The sequence below is a fragment of the Panthera tigris genome, chromosome A3 (genome assembly GCF_018350195.1).
Source record: "Panthera tigris isolate Pti1 chromosome A3, P.tigris_Pti1_mat1.1, whole genome shotgun sequence".
Classification (NCBI taxonomy): domain Eukaryota; kingdom Metazoa; phylum Chordata; class Mammalia; order Carnivora; family Felidae; genus Panthera; species Panthera tigris.
Window position 1 is genome coordinate 35,258,375 of NC_056662.1, and position 17,840 is coordinate 35,276,214.

At 41.5% G+C, this 17,840-nt stretch overlaps 1 protein-coding gene across 1 annotated transcript in view; it reads right to left on the reverse strand.

The window, feature by feature from the left end:
* The window catches only part of PAK5 (p21 (RAC1) activated kinase 5), a 101,993-nt gene extending 85,132 nt beyond the window's left edge, over positions 1-16,861 (reverse strand). The window contains exon 1 of the mRNA XM_007086817.3: positions 16,658-16,861. Coding sequence (XP_007086879.1) covers positions 16,658-16,861 — 204 coding nt within the window. The remainder of the gene's footprint in view (positions 1-16,657) is intronic.
* Positions 16,862-17,840: the final 979 nt, after the last annotated feature.

The following is a 17,840-nucleotide window of genomic DNA, read 5'->3' on the forward strand; positions in this document are numbered from 1 at the left end:
AATTAGATTGTTAAATCCTCACATTAAACTGATGAGGTGGTGCTATTATATCCACTTTTAACAGACGAGGAAACAGAAGCACACAGATTTGAGGAACTTGTGCAAGGCCAAATATTTGGAATTGGCCCAACCAAGATTTTAGAATTATTTTGGAAAGTCTGGCTCCAGAGGGCTCTTAAGGAAGACACCGTCACTTCCTCTTTGTAAAGTTATTTCCTTAATCTAGGGGTATCCTTCCCTTAGGCATGACTACGTGACTGTACTCTTTGAAAACACAAGATTATACCTTCCTTAAATTTTCTGGGAAGTAGAGCCATTCTGTTCTCAAAGCATTCATAAAAGCTTTTATATACTCTACTGTTATATATTAAGTGTTCTATATTCTTCTGTAACATTATATTTTGTCTTTACTAATGTGACTCCCCTACTCTATTGTGTAGTGACCAAACACTGTTTTTCTCTAGAGCTTCAGTGCCTAGAACAAAGTAGGTACACAATAAATATCTGATTAAAAAATGAAAGCTGATGTTGGAAACCAGTTGCCATTGGTGTTGCCCCTTTATGCCCTCAGTCCACCTTGAAGGTCACCTGCAGACATTTCCTGTCCATGCTGAACATTTCCTGAGTCCTTCTACCTGAAGGCATTCTCTGGCTGCTAAGGAATGCCTGATCAAATGTCAGGCTGGGTTTTGCCAGGGAATTAACTCCTGGGAGCAACACACAATCATTGAGGAATTAAAGTTGGTGCATAGATATGCTTCAGATTCCTTGCTGGGGCACTTCTAATGTGTGTTCTACAAATGCTCAGGCCATCCCTGGAGGACTGAGTCCCAGGTACCCACACAGCATGTTACCTGTTCATTAACCCCCTTTCTTGACTTTTCTTTTTTAGTGGTCCGAGTATTCCATTCCCTCAGAGCCACAAGGAAACAAATTCTGCCAACAACCTATATTGGCATTGAAGCAGACACTTCCCCAACTGAGCCCCTGGGTGGCCCAACTGACATTTTGATCTCAGTCCTATGAGATCCTGAGAGAGGATCCAGCTAAGCTGTGCCCAGCTTCTGACCTATGAAAACTGTCAGGATATTAATCAATGTGTCCTTTTAAGCTGTTGAGTTTATGGGAACTTGTTACACTGCAATACAAAACTAATACAGATTTTGGTACTTGAAGTGGGGCACTGCTCTAACAAATACCTAAAAACCTGGGTATTAGTTTGCTTGGGCTGCCATGATGCAAGAACCACAGATGAGGTGACTTAAACAACAGAAACATATTTATAACAGTTCTGGAAGCTGGAGGTCCAAAAGCAAGGTGTTGGCAGCGTATTCTCTTTCTCTTTGGCTTTCTCTTTGGCTCTTTGGAAAGAGCCTTTCTCTTTGGCTTGCAGATGGCCACAGTCTACGTTCTCAAGTGGCCTTTCCACTATGTCTGAGTGCCCCCGGGTTTCTTCCTCTCTTTACAAGGAGACCAGTCTTATTAGATTAGGGCCCACCCTTATGGCCTCATTTTACCCTTAATTACCTCCTGAAAGGCCCCATCTCCAAATGCAGTCACAGTGGCAGTTAGGACTTTGACATGTGGATTTTGGAAGGACACAAATTAGTCTCTAAAAGCATAAGGGTTTGTAACCACAAAGTGAGTAGAGGTTGGAGGAACCTTGAGGAATATGGTAGAGAAAGTCTCAAATGCCATGAACTGACTCTTAGTAGAAATCTGGACTTTGAGGATGTTGATGACTAGGGCAAGTGAAAAACATTACTGGAAATGGGAGGGAGGGGGATCCTTGCTATGTAGTGGCAGAAAGTATGGCAAAATCATCTTCTGAAGTTATCTGGAAAGCAGAAGCTGTAAGTGATAAACTTGGTGACAGATTGAAGGAGATTTCCAAGGAAAGTGTGAAAGGTGCTGCCTGATGTCTTCTTTATACTTACAAGAAGAAGTGCAAGAGGAAAGAACTTAAAAAAAAAAAAAGGAACCAGGATCTCAGGACTTAAAAGGTTCTGAGACTCTGTAGACAGCAAAGATGCAAAAATGCAGAGACGAACTCTCAGAAAAGGCTGAAATGTGACCATACAACTCTGTTACAAACTCAGAAAAATCAAAGGTCAGAATATGCAATCACACAAAGGACTTTTTAACGTTTATTTTGAGAGACAGAGACAGCGCCAGATGGAGGGCCCTAACTCATGAACCTGAGTTCATGACCAGAGCCAAAATCAAGAGTCAGATGCTTACACATGGGAGCCACGCGGGTGCCCCCACAAAGGGCTTTTTAGAGAAGTTAAGGGTATGGCCCACAGACCTTCTCAATCAAACCAGAGAATCTTTAGGGAGCTTAAGGGCACTGTCCCTCAGTCATCCTAGCAAGAGGCCAAAGTACAGGAGGGTTTATCTTAAAAATATCTATAGACATAGGGGCACCTGGGTGGCTCAGTTGGTTGAGCATCTGACTTTCAGTCAGGTCACAATCTTGCAGTTAGTGAGTTCAAGCCCCACATCAGGCTTGCTGCTATCAGCCTGTCAGCACAGAGCCTACTTCAGATCTTCTGTCCCCCTCTCTGCCCCTTCCCCTGCTTGCACTCTCTCAAAAATAAATAAACGTGAAAAAATATCTATGGATATAGCTTTTTCTGATGGACTGAACCACAGTGAAATCCATAAAGGGTCTACAAAGTTCTTGAGAAATTGTTTCAATGAAAATACTGCTAGCTCAGACCAAGGGGGCAGAGATGACAGAAAACAAAAGGAGGCTTTCAGACTCCCTGAATTCTACTGGCTTGATAAAATTGTTTTGCTTAAACACAGGGTTTGTGATGAATAAGGGCAGAACCAGTGGGTGGAGTCCGAGCCACAGAGGATTAATCCTAAACCTTAAAACCTAATCAAGGAACTCCCAACCTTTGCCAGGCTGGATTTCAGAACAGCTTTGGACCAGTAATGCCTTCTTAACTTTTATTTCCCCTGTTTTGAATGTCTACAGCTATTATCCTAGGCCACCATCATAAGCTGGGAGGGGAGGTGGGGGAGCAGATTCATGTCTGTTTAGTTTCAAACGTCCGCACCTGGAGAGGCATCCAGTCCTAGCAGCTGTACTTAATAGATTACACCCAAGTGCTTTATCCACACCTGCTCCCATTCTAACTTTGAGATGACACTCTAATGGGAAACGACTTTGAGAACCAGGGCTGGGGTGAATGCATTAAGCATGTGGGAGGGATATTGGGGACCAAAGTGGATGAGTCCCAGGGTGGACTCTGCCCCCCCCCCCAATGATTCCAGCCCCTTGGTGCTCATGCCATGAGTGTGGGCAGGACCTGTGACTTGCTTCTAACCAACAGGACATGGAAAAGGTGATCGCATGTCACTTCCACAGCTGTACTAGATTATAGGGCAAAGATGATGGGGTGTCACTCCCATGGTGATGTGACATGATATGGAAACAATGATGGGATACAGCCTCATGACTATGTTAGGATACGCACATAAGACTGCTCTCCTTGAAGAAGCAGGCTGCTGTAAGTTCTACAAACACAAGTAGATGATTTTTGCCAACAGCTTAAATGCGCTTGGAAGTATATTCTTCCTGAGTTAAGCCTCCAGATGGCAATGAAGCCCTGCTGACCTCTGGACTGCAACCTTGTAAGAGCTGGAGCAGAGAACCCAGTTAAGTCATGCCTTAGACTCCAGACACAGAAACTGAGGTCTGTTCTTTTAGGCCATTATGTTTGTAGTAATTTGTTATGTAATAATGGAAAACTAATACAAAGATTCTCCACAAGTAATGGACTGTGTGATGACAGAAAACTTAGACTCGTATCATCCTGGGTACAGCTTTTTTTGTTGAAATTTTAACCTTATACATAACAGGAGTAGCATCCAGTTAGTTGGATAATGGTGTGCTGCTTAGAAATGATCAAAGTATTGATACACTGCTTTATTACTTGTTTAAACAGAGTCAGCAATATAATTGTTTTATTTAAAATTATTTAACAGAATGATAAAGATTATAGGATTTGGCAGTGTCCGCAAAGAAGCCTGCAGCTGCCATTTTAGTGCCCCAATTTCTACAAGATGCTAAATGAGAGATGAAATTAAAGTTTTCAAGTTCCAAGCGTGTGTGGGAGTCACAGAGAGCCACATGCTTTTTCTTTTTCTTTTGATTTAGAAGGATTATTTTCAGTTAGGTCACCCCTGCCAGGAGAGAAGAGCTGGGGCAAATAAGGCATTCCTGAGAATATCATCTCCCTTTATATAGAATTTTCCAGTTATCAAAGCACAGCCATTCTCATCTGATGAGTTCAGCCGTCAGCAGTTGAGAGCAGATCACTCAGTGGGAAACCAACAGAAGTCTGGAGAGAGGCTTGCGATTGAAGGGTTCATGGCTTGACCTCAGACATGATCAGCCCACGGAGTGGTGAGGCTGTCCCGGAGAGAGCGTGAGGAGCACACGTCTGGATGTGTACTCATTTGCGTCCTAGTGCACACTTGCACTGACATTTCCTGTTCAAATATTCTACCTAATTCACCTGAGAAGACTTGTGGATTACACCCAAAATAAAAGACTCTGCAAAGCATATGCAGTGCTCTGCAACTAGAAAATAAAGTCACGTGCCAATAATAAGAAATCACATTGAGGCAGGCATTTAAATGATATCCTTTCAGATTCTGGAGGGAGGGCTAGTTTGTGGGCTACAGCTAGGTGCTTGAATCAGAAGCACCCCTTTTACTCAGAAACAGTATCTGACATCTAGCACTAACCTGCTGTGACCTTGGGAAAAATTTCTTTACCTAACCGGAGTCTCAGCTATATCATCTGTTAGATGAAAAGGAAGGATGAGGTAAGTAGAGAGGAATTTTTTGACTTAGCATCATTTATGCATGCAACGCTTGTTCATGCCCGAACACACCGTTATAATCAGGAGGCAGGGTGGTACAGTGGTTACAGCATGGTTTTTTTTTTGTTTTTTGTTTTTTTGTTTTTTTTGAGAGAGAGAGACAGCTGAACGGTCAGAGAGAGAGAATCCCAAGCTGGCTCCTCACCATCAATGTGAAGCCCAATGCGGGGCTCAAATTTAGGAACCGTGAAATCATGACCTGAGCCAACGTTGGATGCTTAACTGACTGAGCCACCCAGGCGCCACACAGTATAGGTTTTGAGTCAGAGGTTTAGGGTTTGAATCTGGGCCTCTTCCAGTTCCTAGCTGTGGGACCTTTAGCAAGTTCTTTACCCTTCATAAGCCTTTTCCTCACCTAAAATAGAAAATATCCCCCATTTGAAAAGCTGTGATGAAGGTTGAGACAGTGTTATAAGTCAGTTGTCTAGTAATGCTGTGTAACAAACCACTCCACGCTTAGTGTTGCACAATGTGCCGGGGGCTGGAGCAATGCTTTAAGCTGTAGAGATGCAAGATGTCCAGGGTGATTCTGCCCCATGTGCTCCTAACTCTTCTGGATTCTCCCAGATGCCTGAGGCGTGTTTTTCTAATGGTGATGGCAAAAACACAGAGGCAAATCTCAGCTGTACATTGCAAGCCTTTGTTCACATTACCCGACTGGCCAAGGCAAGTTACATAGGAAAGTCCAAAATCAAGGGGTGGGGAAGTAGTCAGTCCTCCATGAGGCTATGGCAAGAGGAATGAAGAACTGAGTTGAATAATTCAGCCCAGCACAGATGGGAAGCTCTTCTGTAGGCTGGGCTTGATCAGAGCCATGATTGATCACTGACATCTCTGATTATGGTTTTTTTGTTTGTTTGTTTGTTTTTTTCCCAACCTTCTCGATGCCAATCAATATTTCTGTGCTACTTGAAGCAAACTAGAAAATTACTCTGGCTCAAAAATACCACCATTCTCCTCACCTGTCTGACACTGCAATAGAAGCTTCTCTCTTTGGAATCATTGTCTTTTTCCTGTGGTCCTCCTATCAATAGCAAATACTTTGGAGGTAGGGAGGTATACAAAGTAATCATTAACCCGTTAGGAAAGAAGGGCAGAGGATGAAGAGAGAAATGGTATGGGAGTATGGGGCAAAAGAATGCTGCTGGGTCTTTGATATTAGAACTGGGTACAACTTAGAAATGGGGTGAATTTGAACAAATTGATCAACCATGGTCTTCTCCAAGGAAGAGGTTATTCTCCCCAACCTTTTAGGGAGTCCAAAACCTTGGCCTACATTCTGAAGCACTGGTTTTAGGAATGAACTCAGCATTTCCACTTTAACAACCTCCTCTGACTTCCCAAGTGAGGGAGAAGAAATGCTCACCCCTCATACTGAATGTGTGTAAGATTCTCTGACACTTGGGCAGTGATGGGGGGGGAGATATGAAGGGTGTGGAGCCCCCCCATTCCTCAGGTCTCCTTGATGCTTCCTCCACACATTCTTGCCTTCCCATGATTTCCAGCCCTGTCAAACTTGCGCCTGAATCCAGACTCTCCCCAATTCCTTTAATCCAGGCCAGGTAATGTCCCACCCATCCCAGCCTATGGTCTGGCCCTCATCTTCTCTTTCTCCCTAAACCCTTTTCAACCCAGACTCCCAAACTGGAAGGCTTCACCCACCAACTACCCACAAATCTACCTGTTAACAAGGACGAGGCTCAGCACCCACTTGGAGCAGAGCATGAGCTTCTTCATCTATATAACTGGCTCCTTCATCTACACAACTGGATTAAAACTATTCAGTGGTTATGGGATCACCACAAAATAATATTAAAGATTTTGTACTCTTCACAACACTCTCCAATGTTTAGTAACAATATTCTGGGTTTGGGTCAGGCCTGTTTTCTATGATATTTCTACATAATCCACAGATTACTACAGGTTTGATGCCTGCTTTGCCTCACACCAGCATCTGCTCTGGGACTAGTACTGGGTTCAAACAATCCTTGAGGTGGACACAGAACCCGTGCCTATATCCTGTCAATGTGTGGGAGCTGTTCTATCTCCTCTCTGGAGTCAGAGGAGGAGACCACGGTCACTGCAGGGATGCTGGCAAAGGCATTTTCATCTGTGAGAGGAGCCATTCAGAAACAGACCTGTCAGTCATAGATTACTTCCCAATACAACCCAATATTGACAATCACTTAGTACATGGTACATTCCATTCGTGTTTATCTTCGTCTTGAGGGTGACTATGGATACTAAACTCTTGACAGGGAGTGACTGTGAGCATTCCTTCATGAGGTCTTCATGGTCCAATCTTCACTGGGAGCCTAGAATCCATCTCCCAAGTTCCAAGATCATGGAGTAGGAAAGCCCAGTTATTTTGTGCTTGCTTCAGTGAGTTGCAGGTGTGGGATCCTCTCATTTGTGGTTACAGAACTGCCACCCTGGGTGTCTGGATGAACAGCCAAGAGGCCTGGAGGAGGAGTGTGTCTAATATTCTGCCCTCCTCAAAAGGGAGGAAGGGGTGATACCCGCAGTGATAACCTTCCTATGATGGTTCCCTCTCCCCTGAAAACATCAGCCTTTGTTATTTGTGAAGTAACAACTAGGCCATCTGAGTTTAAGGCTGCCCCACCTTTGAAAGGCAATGTTAAGGCAGTTTAAATAAAACACTGCAGGGAAAGAAGAAAGATGGTACTTATAAGTGGTTGATGACAATTTTTACTTTTTTAACTTTCGGGGGTGTGGGTGTATCTGTGCGTGTGCGTGTGTGCGTGTGCATTCGTGTATCTGTGCATGGAGCGGGGTGGGGCAGGCGTGGGACACATCAAACACTAATTTCATTGATACAAGCAAAAACTGCTTTCAGAAGCTTCCAGATATGATTGGATTATAGAAATGAAGGTATACAATACATCTGGCTTTGGTTTTGGCTTGGTCTATTCCTTTGGAACAAAGGTTACCTTGTGCCCAAGTCTAGTCTCCTGAATTTAGGCAAGTGAGAGAATTTAGGGGCCAGTGTGATGTTTCTCTTCCATAGTCTCTGCAGCCATGGGAAGGTTAAGAAGGCATACTAAAAATTGGAGGAGGAATTCTAGAACACTATAGGCACCAAAACAATGGTTACCCTCACTGGTTTTGCAAGTGTGGAAACACCAGTGATAACTTCAGCAGTTAGCAGAGGAGGTAACTTTCTCCTCATGACTGTGTTGGTTTCAGTCAACTCAACGGAGAGTGCTGTACATCTTTTCGGGCGGTGTTTTTGACGAGAGGTTTTAAAATACCAGTTATCTGCCCAACAGACTGCCTTTTATAATTAGATTTTCCTTCTCAAAAAAATCAGTCTTTAGAACACACACCCTATTTCTTCTGTAAGAACGTTTGTCAACATCACGTAGTTAGAAGGACTCCCTGAATCTCAACTCTTCATGCCTATTTAACTAATAATACCCCTAAAACCTACTGGATGGCATATCAAAACAATAGAGTTGGCACAGTTTAAATTGGATCTGACCTTTAAATGAATCGATTCATTTCATAATAGAACAATTTCTTGATCTGCAACTTGAGTCCCTCATGCATGGGGGGTTAACTAATGGCAAAGTCCTGTCTGTGGCTGATGAAAGCCACTCATCCAGACCCTCTTACCCATCTGACCACATCTCCTGCTCCTCTCCCCGACCCACTCTGCTCTAGCCTCACAGTCACCTGTTCGTCCTTTATAGTCTCCATACCTTTTCCTACCACAGGGTCTTTGCACTGGTTTTTCCTTCCATCTGTGAATTTCTCCCCCTCCTGGGGATTCTCCCGGTTCTCTTGTCACCTTCCCAGAAGGACTCTACTCAAGGACTCCAAATAGCTTCCCCATACCCTCAGTTGCTTTATCTTATTATGTTTTATATTCTTCACATTTACTGCTCCTGAAGCTGTTGTTTGCTTATTTTTAAATGATCATTGTCTGTCTTCCCGTGAGAATTCAAGGTCCCCAGAACAGGCACCTGGCACTCTTTGTTCACATAAGCAACCCCTGACCCAGAACAACACCACGCACACAGTGAGCATTCAATAAATGGATGAATGAATGAAATTAATATAAAAAATTTTTTTGTATCCTGTGGGTTTTAATGATATAGATCTTAGAACTGGCTCTGAGTTAACAAACAAGGGTTGGCAACCCCTGTGCATATTCTTAACAATGCCACAATCAATATTTTTATATTAGGCTAAGTGTTAGTTTAACAACACATTCAATTACCTTATTATATTTTATGTGTTTTTACTGTTGTTTATGTGCATTTATTTTAAGTGTTTATGGTTGAAGCAGCCAAGAAAACTTAACATACCCCACCTCTGATTTTCTTGAAATATTTGAGAGATTGTGACAAATTAATCTAACTGTATAAGGTACTATGATTTACAGAATTAATTTAATAATAAGGGATATTTTACTAAAAAAACTGCTTAACAGATCTGTAATTTTATCGCATTATTGACCTAAAGTAAAACAATGGAATGCATTCTTCTCCACATGCCAAAGCTCTTAGACAATTAGGATCTGGCTATGTAAGCTTGCAAGAGAAATATTAGCAGCTTCATTGTATGGATAAGGAGACTTCTGTTCAAAGAAGTAGGCAAACCGCTTATCTAAAGCCATGCAGTTTATGAATCGGCAGATGCCGGACCTCGATTCCAGTGTGCCGGCTCCCTTCCATTTCTAAGTGCCCAGCTGGGTGAACACCAAGGTATTGAATTTCAGGTTGTAAGAAAGGCGCTTCTATGTTCAATAGTATATTTCAGTAGAAACAGATCTAAAAGGAGGAAGATGTATAGCCACAAGGACTTAAGAAAATTATGAGGAATCCATGAGCTTTAAGAGGGCACCCAGTGGAAAACATCAGGATGAAAATAGAAGGGCAGGAGCCACTCAGCCCAGCTGGAAGGTGTGTGAGGCTTTCATGTTATAAGACATTAAATAGGCATGGGAGCCAAAAGGTCACGATGGGGCCGTCCTCAGCTCTCAGAATTGCTGCGAGTCATTTCAGCTAAGAGCATAACAACCACCCGATACACACTTTAAACCCCTTGGTGACAACTCTCAAAAGGTGGAGGTGGTACTCAAAGAAAACATCCCTCCAAACTTAATTCTGACCAATGAGGAATTGCACATCAGCCACATTGAAATGAGAAGGATATTTGGGAGAAACTCTTCCCTTGGGTCAAAAGGAAATAAATGCCAGAAAATGTCAGAGTTGTCTCATACTTCAAGAAAGTTGATTACAAACATTTTCAAGGAAATGATGAAGCCCACAGAAATGCAACTAAGAAGGATGATGTGGCTCTAAACACGTAGATCCTGAATGCAAAACTGTGAATCATGAAAACAGAGAGAGGATAGAGAATCACAGAGTAATTACAATGGAAGCATTCTTTGATGAGCTTTTTACATAAGCTCTGCTAGGGGAGAATACAAAATGGTGCCACAAGTCCTCAAGAACGGAGTGGCCACACCTGAGCATTTACCTCTCTTGATTTTTCCCTGTTTCTGAGAGTAGGGCAGTTTTTGATGTGATGGCCGGGGTTGGGGGGGAGGCGGTTAATGAGCAAGGAGAGCCTCAACTCTGTAAGACTGGAAGACTAGAAAACACTGAAGATGACAAAGATGAAGCAGACCCAGAGAATTTTGCTTTGGTATTCTCTGTGCTTCTTCAAACTTAAAAGATTAAAAAAAAAAAAAAAAAAAGACTGCCAGAAAGGATTGAAAGATAAATTTGAGAAGGAGATGGTGAGTAAGGATGCAGGGATTTTCAATGATGCCACAAGTCTCAGTTTAGACAAATTATATTCTGTGACACTGAAAGGGATGGAGTATTACATTCAATGATCTCTGAGACAGTTGTACAGACTAGAAGATTATCAGCCAGCTAGAGAAGACAAAAATCTCTATTTTCCCCAAAATACCCCCCCCACACCTAAAAAGTATTGGTAGTGTGTGAGGAGCAAGTTGTAGAAGCCACAGATAATCAAATTTGATATCAGCCCAAACATAGTGGCTCTCAATCTTTTTGCCCTCAAGAACCTGTTATAATTATTAAGGGCATACCACAAAATACTTTGGTTTATGTTGTATCTAGTAACATTTACTGTATTTGAAATTAAAACTGAGAAACATTTAAAACTTAAGAGGGGCGCCTGGGTGGCTGAGTTGGTTAGGCATTTGACTCTTGGTTTAGCCTCAAGGACATGATCTCATGGTTTGTTAAGATTGAGCCCCATATCAGGCTCTGCACTGCCAGCATGGAGAGCCTGCCTCGGATTCTGTGCCTCCCTCTCTTGCTGCCCCTCCCCCACTTTCTCTCTGCCCCTCAAAATAACTAAATAAGTAAATAACATTAAAGAAAACAAAACAAAACAAACAAAAACTTAAGAATACAAGCACAAAGGGTGCCTGGTTGGCTCAGTCAGTTAAGCGTCTGACTCCTGGTTTCGGCTCAGGTCATGATCTCACAGTCTCATGAGTTCGGACCCTATGTCAAGGCTCTGTGCTGACAGTGTAGAGCCTGCTTGGGATTCTCTCCCTCTCCCTCTCTCTCCCTCTCTCTCTGCCCCTCCCCCACTTACGCTGTCTCTGTCTCTCTCAAAATAAATAAACTTAAAAAAATAAAAGAATACAAAGCACCAATCCATTAGGCATCAGACCCAGTGATGTCAAGACGTATCACGTAGCTTCTGGGAAACTCCACTGTACATTTTGGAGAGAATGAGAGCAGAAAATGCATATGATCTCTTAGTATTAGGAAAACAGGTTTGGTCCTGCAGACTCCCTCAAAGAGAGAAGTTCTGGATCATACTCTGAGAACTGTTACACAAAAATTTCTCACCATGTCCCCAAGGAGATACAAATATAGATGCTCATAACAACATTACTTATAAATAGCAAATACTTGCCAATATCCTTTAGTAGAGAAATGGGTAAACTATAAAAAAACCCCTCTAATTTCTAAATAAACTCATTTTCTGCCTATCAATATGATTTATAGCAAAACAATGTTGTAAAAAGAAACAACTTGGAGAATATTCTATCCAGTATGACATCATTAAATAAAATTCCAATATGCCGTGGAACACCTGGGTGGCTCAGTAGGTTGAGCGTCAGACTTTTCATTTTGGCTCATGTCATGATCCCAGGGTTAAGCCCCATATCAGGCTCTTCACTGAGCATGGAGCCTGCTTTACATTCTCTCACCCCAGGGGTGCCTGGGTGGCTCAGTCGGTTACGTGTCTGACTTCAGCTCAGGTCGCGATCTCTGTTTGTGAGTTCAAGTCCCACATCAGGCTCTGTGCTGACAGTTCAGAGCCTGGAGCCTGTTTCAGGTTCTGTGTCTCCCTCTCTCTCTGCCCCTCCCCCACTCATGCTCGGTCTGTCTGTCTCTCTTTCTCCCTCAAAAATAAATATTAAAAAAAAAAAGATTCTCTCACCCCATCTATCCCTCTCCCCTGCTTGTGTACTAATATATATATATATATATATATATATATATATATATATATATGGCAAATAATACTATTATTTCTAAAGCCCTACTTGAAACTGAAAACCAATATGAAGCAAGTATTAAAATATGCTATCTGTTCATTTTAAATAGAGGATACAAAGGCTTTTTAATATTATCCTCTGTATTTTTTTTTCAGCATCTTTCAAATGATTTCCACGCTGTTACCAAGAGTGATCATTAAGTTCTAACTTCAGGCCACCTAAAATAATGGTTCTTAAAGTGTATCCACCCCCCCCCCCCCACTCATCAGTAGCATCAGCCTCATCTGAGGGCTTGTTAGACCCACAAATCACAAGGCCCACCCCAGACCTCCTGAATCTGCATCTCTAGGTTGGGGCTAGGGAATCTGGGTTATGGCAAGCCACTCAGGAGATTCTGATGAAAGCCCCAGTTTGAGAACCAGAGTGCAAGAACAATGTGACCATTCAACCTGCCACTTAAATAAATGCATCTAATTCAGCAGAAATTTTGGTAACATTGCTTATGATGCTTTGTGGACAAAATGACATTAGACAGAAAAAGGAATTTCTCAAAGACACTTACCAAATGTCCTAAAAGGATCCCCCCTGTCTCTGGGGGTTCAGATTTTCTTCGTTTGCCTACGTGCCTTTGGCTTGAGTACATGAACTTTAACTTTTGACACAAATCTGAGCTAACCTGTGGCTTCTGGTTACATTTCTGACCATTTGGACATCCTGGTCAGCATAAACTTTGATCGATTACACCTTATGTGGATGAATTCCTTTATAATTACCTAAATCAAAGTTCTTAAAGTGCGGTTTCCAGACCAGCAACATCAGCATCACCTGGAAACTTATTAGAAATGTAAAATTCTGACCCCATCCCAGTTCTGCTGAATCAGAAACTTGGGGGATGGGCCCAGCAATCTGTTTTAGCAATCCCTCCAGGTGACTTTGATGGACTATAGTTTGAGATACACTGACATCAATAAATCTACACACAAAAAGAGCGTCCTGGCAAGAGTGATATGCAATTTAAAGAAGGTTCCGAATAGGAACAGCTGAAACACTAATCAGAGAATTAATCGCAATGGCGAATCTCCATTCAGAACCAGCCTGCCTAAAGCTTACTGAAGTGCTACACACTTCTTCCATTTACTGCTTTCGTGTGGTGATCTCTTATTTTTCTTTGTCCCCTTTAAAGGACAGCCTGAAAAAATTAGAATTGTTTGGTCTACTTAAATAACTTTGCCAAAATGGCTTTATCAGCATAATTCTTTTCACTCCTTTCTGTCAATTCCTGCATAGCTTATTTCGAGGACTGTTCTGACTTCTGAGATAGATTCTGCATGATTCATAATATGTTGAAACTATGGAAGATTCCTCCAGAGAAGGCATTTCCAAAAAGTAGATCATGCAAACCACGTGGCATACTTTGGCCCCTTGAACGCTTTTCTGATTCTAGAGATGCTATGGAGTCAGCAGGATTCTCTCAGACCAATATTGTCCAACACGTGTCGACAGCACTGACTTCACTCACAGGATCTGGAGGAGAGGATCAATCTATAGCAGTTGGTGAAAGTATCAAGTAGAGATTTATTGGGTGTCCTTCAGTTCAAAATGTTTGATTAACTCCACTCTTTCTGGGGAAAATTCTACCTAGCTGATTACTGTTTTGTTATTCCTTGTCCGTTCTTATTTTCTTTCTCACAGGCAAAACTGTGCCTGAGGTCCAATTTCCATAATTCAGGCCTGGGTCTCTACTGGAGATATATTTTCCCGTCATCTTGCAGTTTGCATTTAAGTGCCTATAACAAATATTATCATTTCATACAGACTGGAGGCTCACTCATGGGCATCAGGGCTAGAAAGCCCATAGAGTGAGTAAGTGAATCATGAGGCCCAGAAGTTCAGCAGTTAGGAAACCTTGGTCCAACTCTTAGCAGAGCTGGCAAATTCTGTCAGAGAGGATAATGGGCTAGCCCATCTGAGAAATGGAAGAAATGAACTAGAAGTCCTGTTAAGTCCTACCTTCACCAAGCATGGTGGATTATTACTGAGATAGTAACCTCCTCCTTCACTGCCCGCCAGGCCCTGCTAGGACCCAGATGAATGAAAAACCACAGTGCGTAGATAATACTCTGTCCTTACTCAATAATAGACACACTCTCTAATAAGACAGTGCATGTCCTGGGCCTTTAGCTAGGATGTTTTTAAGACTCTGTCTCCTTCTAGCTTGTTCCTCATCAAATAATAATGACACTCAATAATTGTTTCACTGGGGCGTTTTTCCTTCACCATGAGCCTCAATGGCAGAAAATTTTTCTGGGCACAGTGCACATTCCATTGTTTGGGTTTTATAAAAACTTGGCATAGGAGAAAAATAATAAAAAGAAAGAGCAAATTCTTTCACTCCATTATTTACTCATTAGTTAAGCATTAGCCTTCTCTTAGGGAGAAAATCATGTTCAGTAGTAGGATATGGCCTAATATCAAGCAGTAGAGTTGGTTAATTGGTCAATTTCTTTTTAAAATTTATTTACTTTTATTTTTTCAAGTAGGCTTCACACCCAGTGTGGAGCACAATGCAAGGCTTGAACTCATGACCCTGAGATCAAGACCTGAGCTGAGACCAAAAGTCAGACACTTAACCAACTGAGTCACCCAGGCGCCCCCTTTTTTATTTTATTTATTTATATGTTTATTTATTTATTTGATTAATTTCTATTAAATACCAGTCAATATCTGTTTTAAATGGGAGGTTCCTTTTTGTCCCCAAAGATGTATCTTCTCCAATATCCACCTTTTGAATATTTTACATTTTAGCTGGCCTAAAAGGTTTCTAAATCTTAATGAGAAAATCAAACTCACAAAATTCAAGATTAGAAGACTCTGTATTTATCTTTGGGTGGGACAGACCTACCCATTCAATACCAGAACAGAATGACCAAGACTGTGTGCACATGATGGAATGACAATTCTACTTTACTTAGCTCAGGTGGTATGTTGTAAGAATTTCCTGTAACTTATCAGCCAGGCCTCTTTCTCTGCATCCTTTAAAAATGCATCCACTTTTGTTTTGCCTAATCACTAACACACAATGTACTCAATATTCATGTTTACACAGAAGAGGCTATTTCATGTAGCTCAGATGTCTGCTAATACAATGAATAAGAGACCTATTGCATAACATGATGATAAACTTCAATGATGTTTAACTCCCATAGGGAGCTTTTGGACAATTTTTTGGTGGTCTACAGAATTCTTATTCTGAGATGCAGAAGGAAACAGCAACGACTGAATTTCCTTTATAGCCTCTTGACATTTTGAAATTACTGTGTCTCCTTTCTGCTTTAATGCAATTATCTTCATGAACAGACCTTGCCAAAAATCTACTAGCCATTTCTTTAAGGTACATTATATTGTATTCTGGGACTCAAATGATTCATTTTTATTTGAAACAGCTCTCTCTTAGACAATGAAGACAAATATGAATATATATGTATATAAACATGATTATATATAAAAGGTACATATGTGTGTGGACATGTATGTTTATGTGTGTATGTGTATATACATACATATGAATCATTTATTATTGTCAAAATCTGTTAGTGTTACATTTGATATGCAAGTTAAACATTCTAAAGGGCAAATTCAAAACACCTTAAGGTTGCCTATTTCATCAGAGGTTACTGACCACACTTACCAGAGGGGGTAGATAATATTCTTCAGTATGAAGACTAGCAAACACCATTTTATTTATTTATTTTTATTTAAAAAAAATTTTAAGAGAGAGAGAGAGACAGTGTGTGAGTGGGGGAGGGCAGAGAGAGAGGGAGACTGAACTCCCTGAAGCAGGCTCCAGGCTCCATGCTGTCAGCACAGAGCCGACGCAGGGCTCGAACTCACCAACTGTGAGATCATGACCTGAGCTGAAGTCGGACGCTTCACCCAGGCATCCCAACACACACCATTTTTAAGTAGAAATAAGACTTGTCTATTTTGTGATTGCATTTTATGTGTTTGATTAAAAAAAATCTCACATCTGAAAGTTGCAGTTCCTTTTCATGTGCTGCAATTTACAATAAGTGGTGAACATTATAATCACTGAAGAGTAAGTGTGGATAATCAGCAGATACTTAAAAACAAATACACGATTTAGGCATTTTCTAGCTTGCCTATAAATATGGTGCACTGCATTAAATGAGAACATGCTTCTTAAGCCAACATAAAGACAGAATCCTCACCATACCTTCATAGGAGCCAGCTGGATGGGTGTGATGCAGGAAGGGTCTACCATGGGCTTCCGCCTGTTGGCCGTGTCTGCTAACAGGCTGTGCCACTGCTGCGGGAGGCCCGTGAATTTCTGTTCTTGCGGATCAAACCCAGTGTGAACCCTGTGTTCAAAGTTGGATGGACCAGATATTTCAATCTTTTTCTTTTTCTTTCCGAACATGATGCAAAGACCTGGGAAATGCAAACAGAAAAGAGATAATGTTTGTATCTCGCCAGCAGGAGATGATAGGAAAACCATCCATTCGCAGTTCTGTCTTCTCGATTATTCCTCTAGGTATCAGCAGCAAAAGATGAAAGTTGGATTTTCAGGGGGTGTAGATAAGATATTTCACTCATAATTTGTTTTCTCCTTGCACTTGCCATGCGGAATATACAGTTCCCTGCTCAACTGATTTTGGATTTGGCCATGTGAACTGCCTTCATATGGACTGCGCAGTAGTCCGGTGTGGAGGCACTCTGAGTAGAAGAGTAGAAGGCACTCAGAGTAGAAGGCACTCTGTGTTTCTACTTTCCTCCTTGTGCTTCTGGTGGGTGATACTCCCTCAGCCTGTATCCTGGAAGGAGAGACGCATGAAGCAGATCCAAATCCAACCTCCAGTCTGAAGCCATGCCCAGCTGAGCCACAGGTGACTCATGAGTAAGAAATCAAGGCTTATAATTAAGCCACTAAAATTCTGAACTTGTTATGTGGTATTAGCAAAGCAGAAGTTGACTAGCACACAGGGAGAAGCATCTCAAAATTTGGTGTGCACTTGAAATCTCAAACCTTTGTATGGACAAATATATGTTTATACATGAAAAATGAGGTTAGTAATAACATTCACCATATAAAATTATTATTAGGATTAAACTAGTAAACATTGGTAAAACACTCTGAAAAGTCCCTGGCACAAAGTAAATGCTACAAATATAAATAGATCTCTGAACAAATAGAGAAGAAACTTGACTGGCATTGCCTGCAGAGAAAGGAGCTGGGGAGACAAAGCAGGGAGAAAGACCCATTTTTTCACTGTATATTATGTTTAGAACTTCATAGCATGCATGTTGCCTATTTGAAACAATGTAGTTTACCTAATTAAAATATACCTTGTGACCAGGATACCTCTAGAAAATATTTAAAATAGTCATTGTGTGCTTTA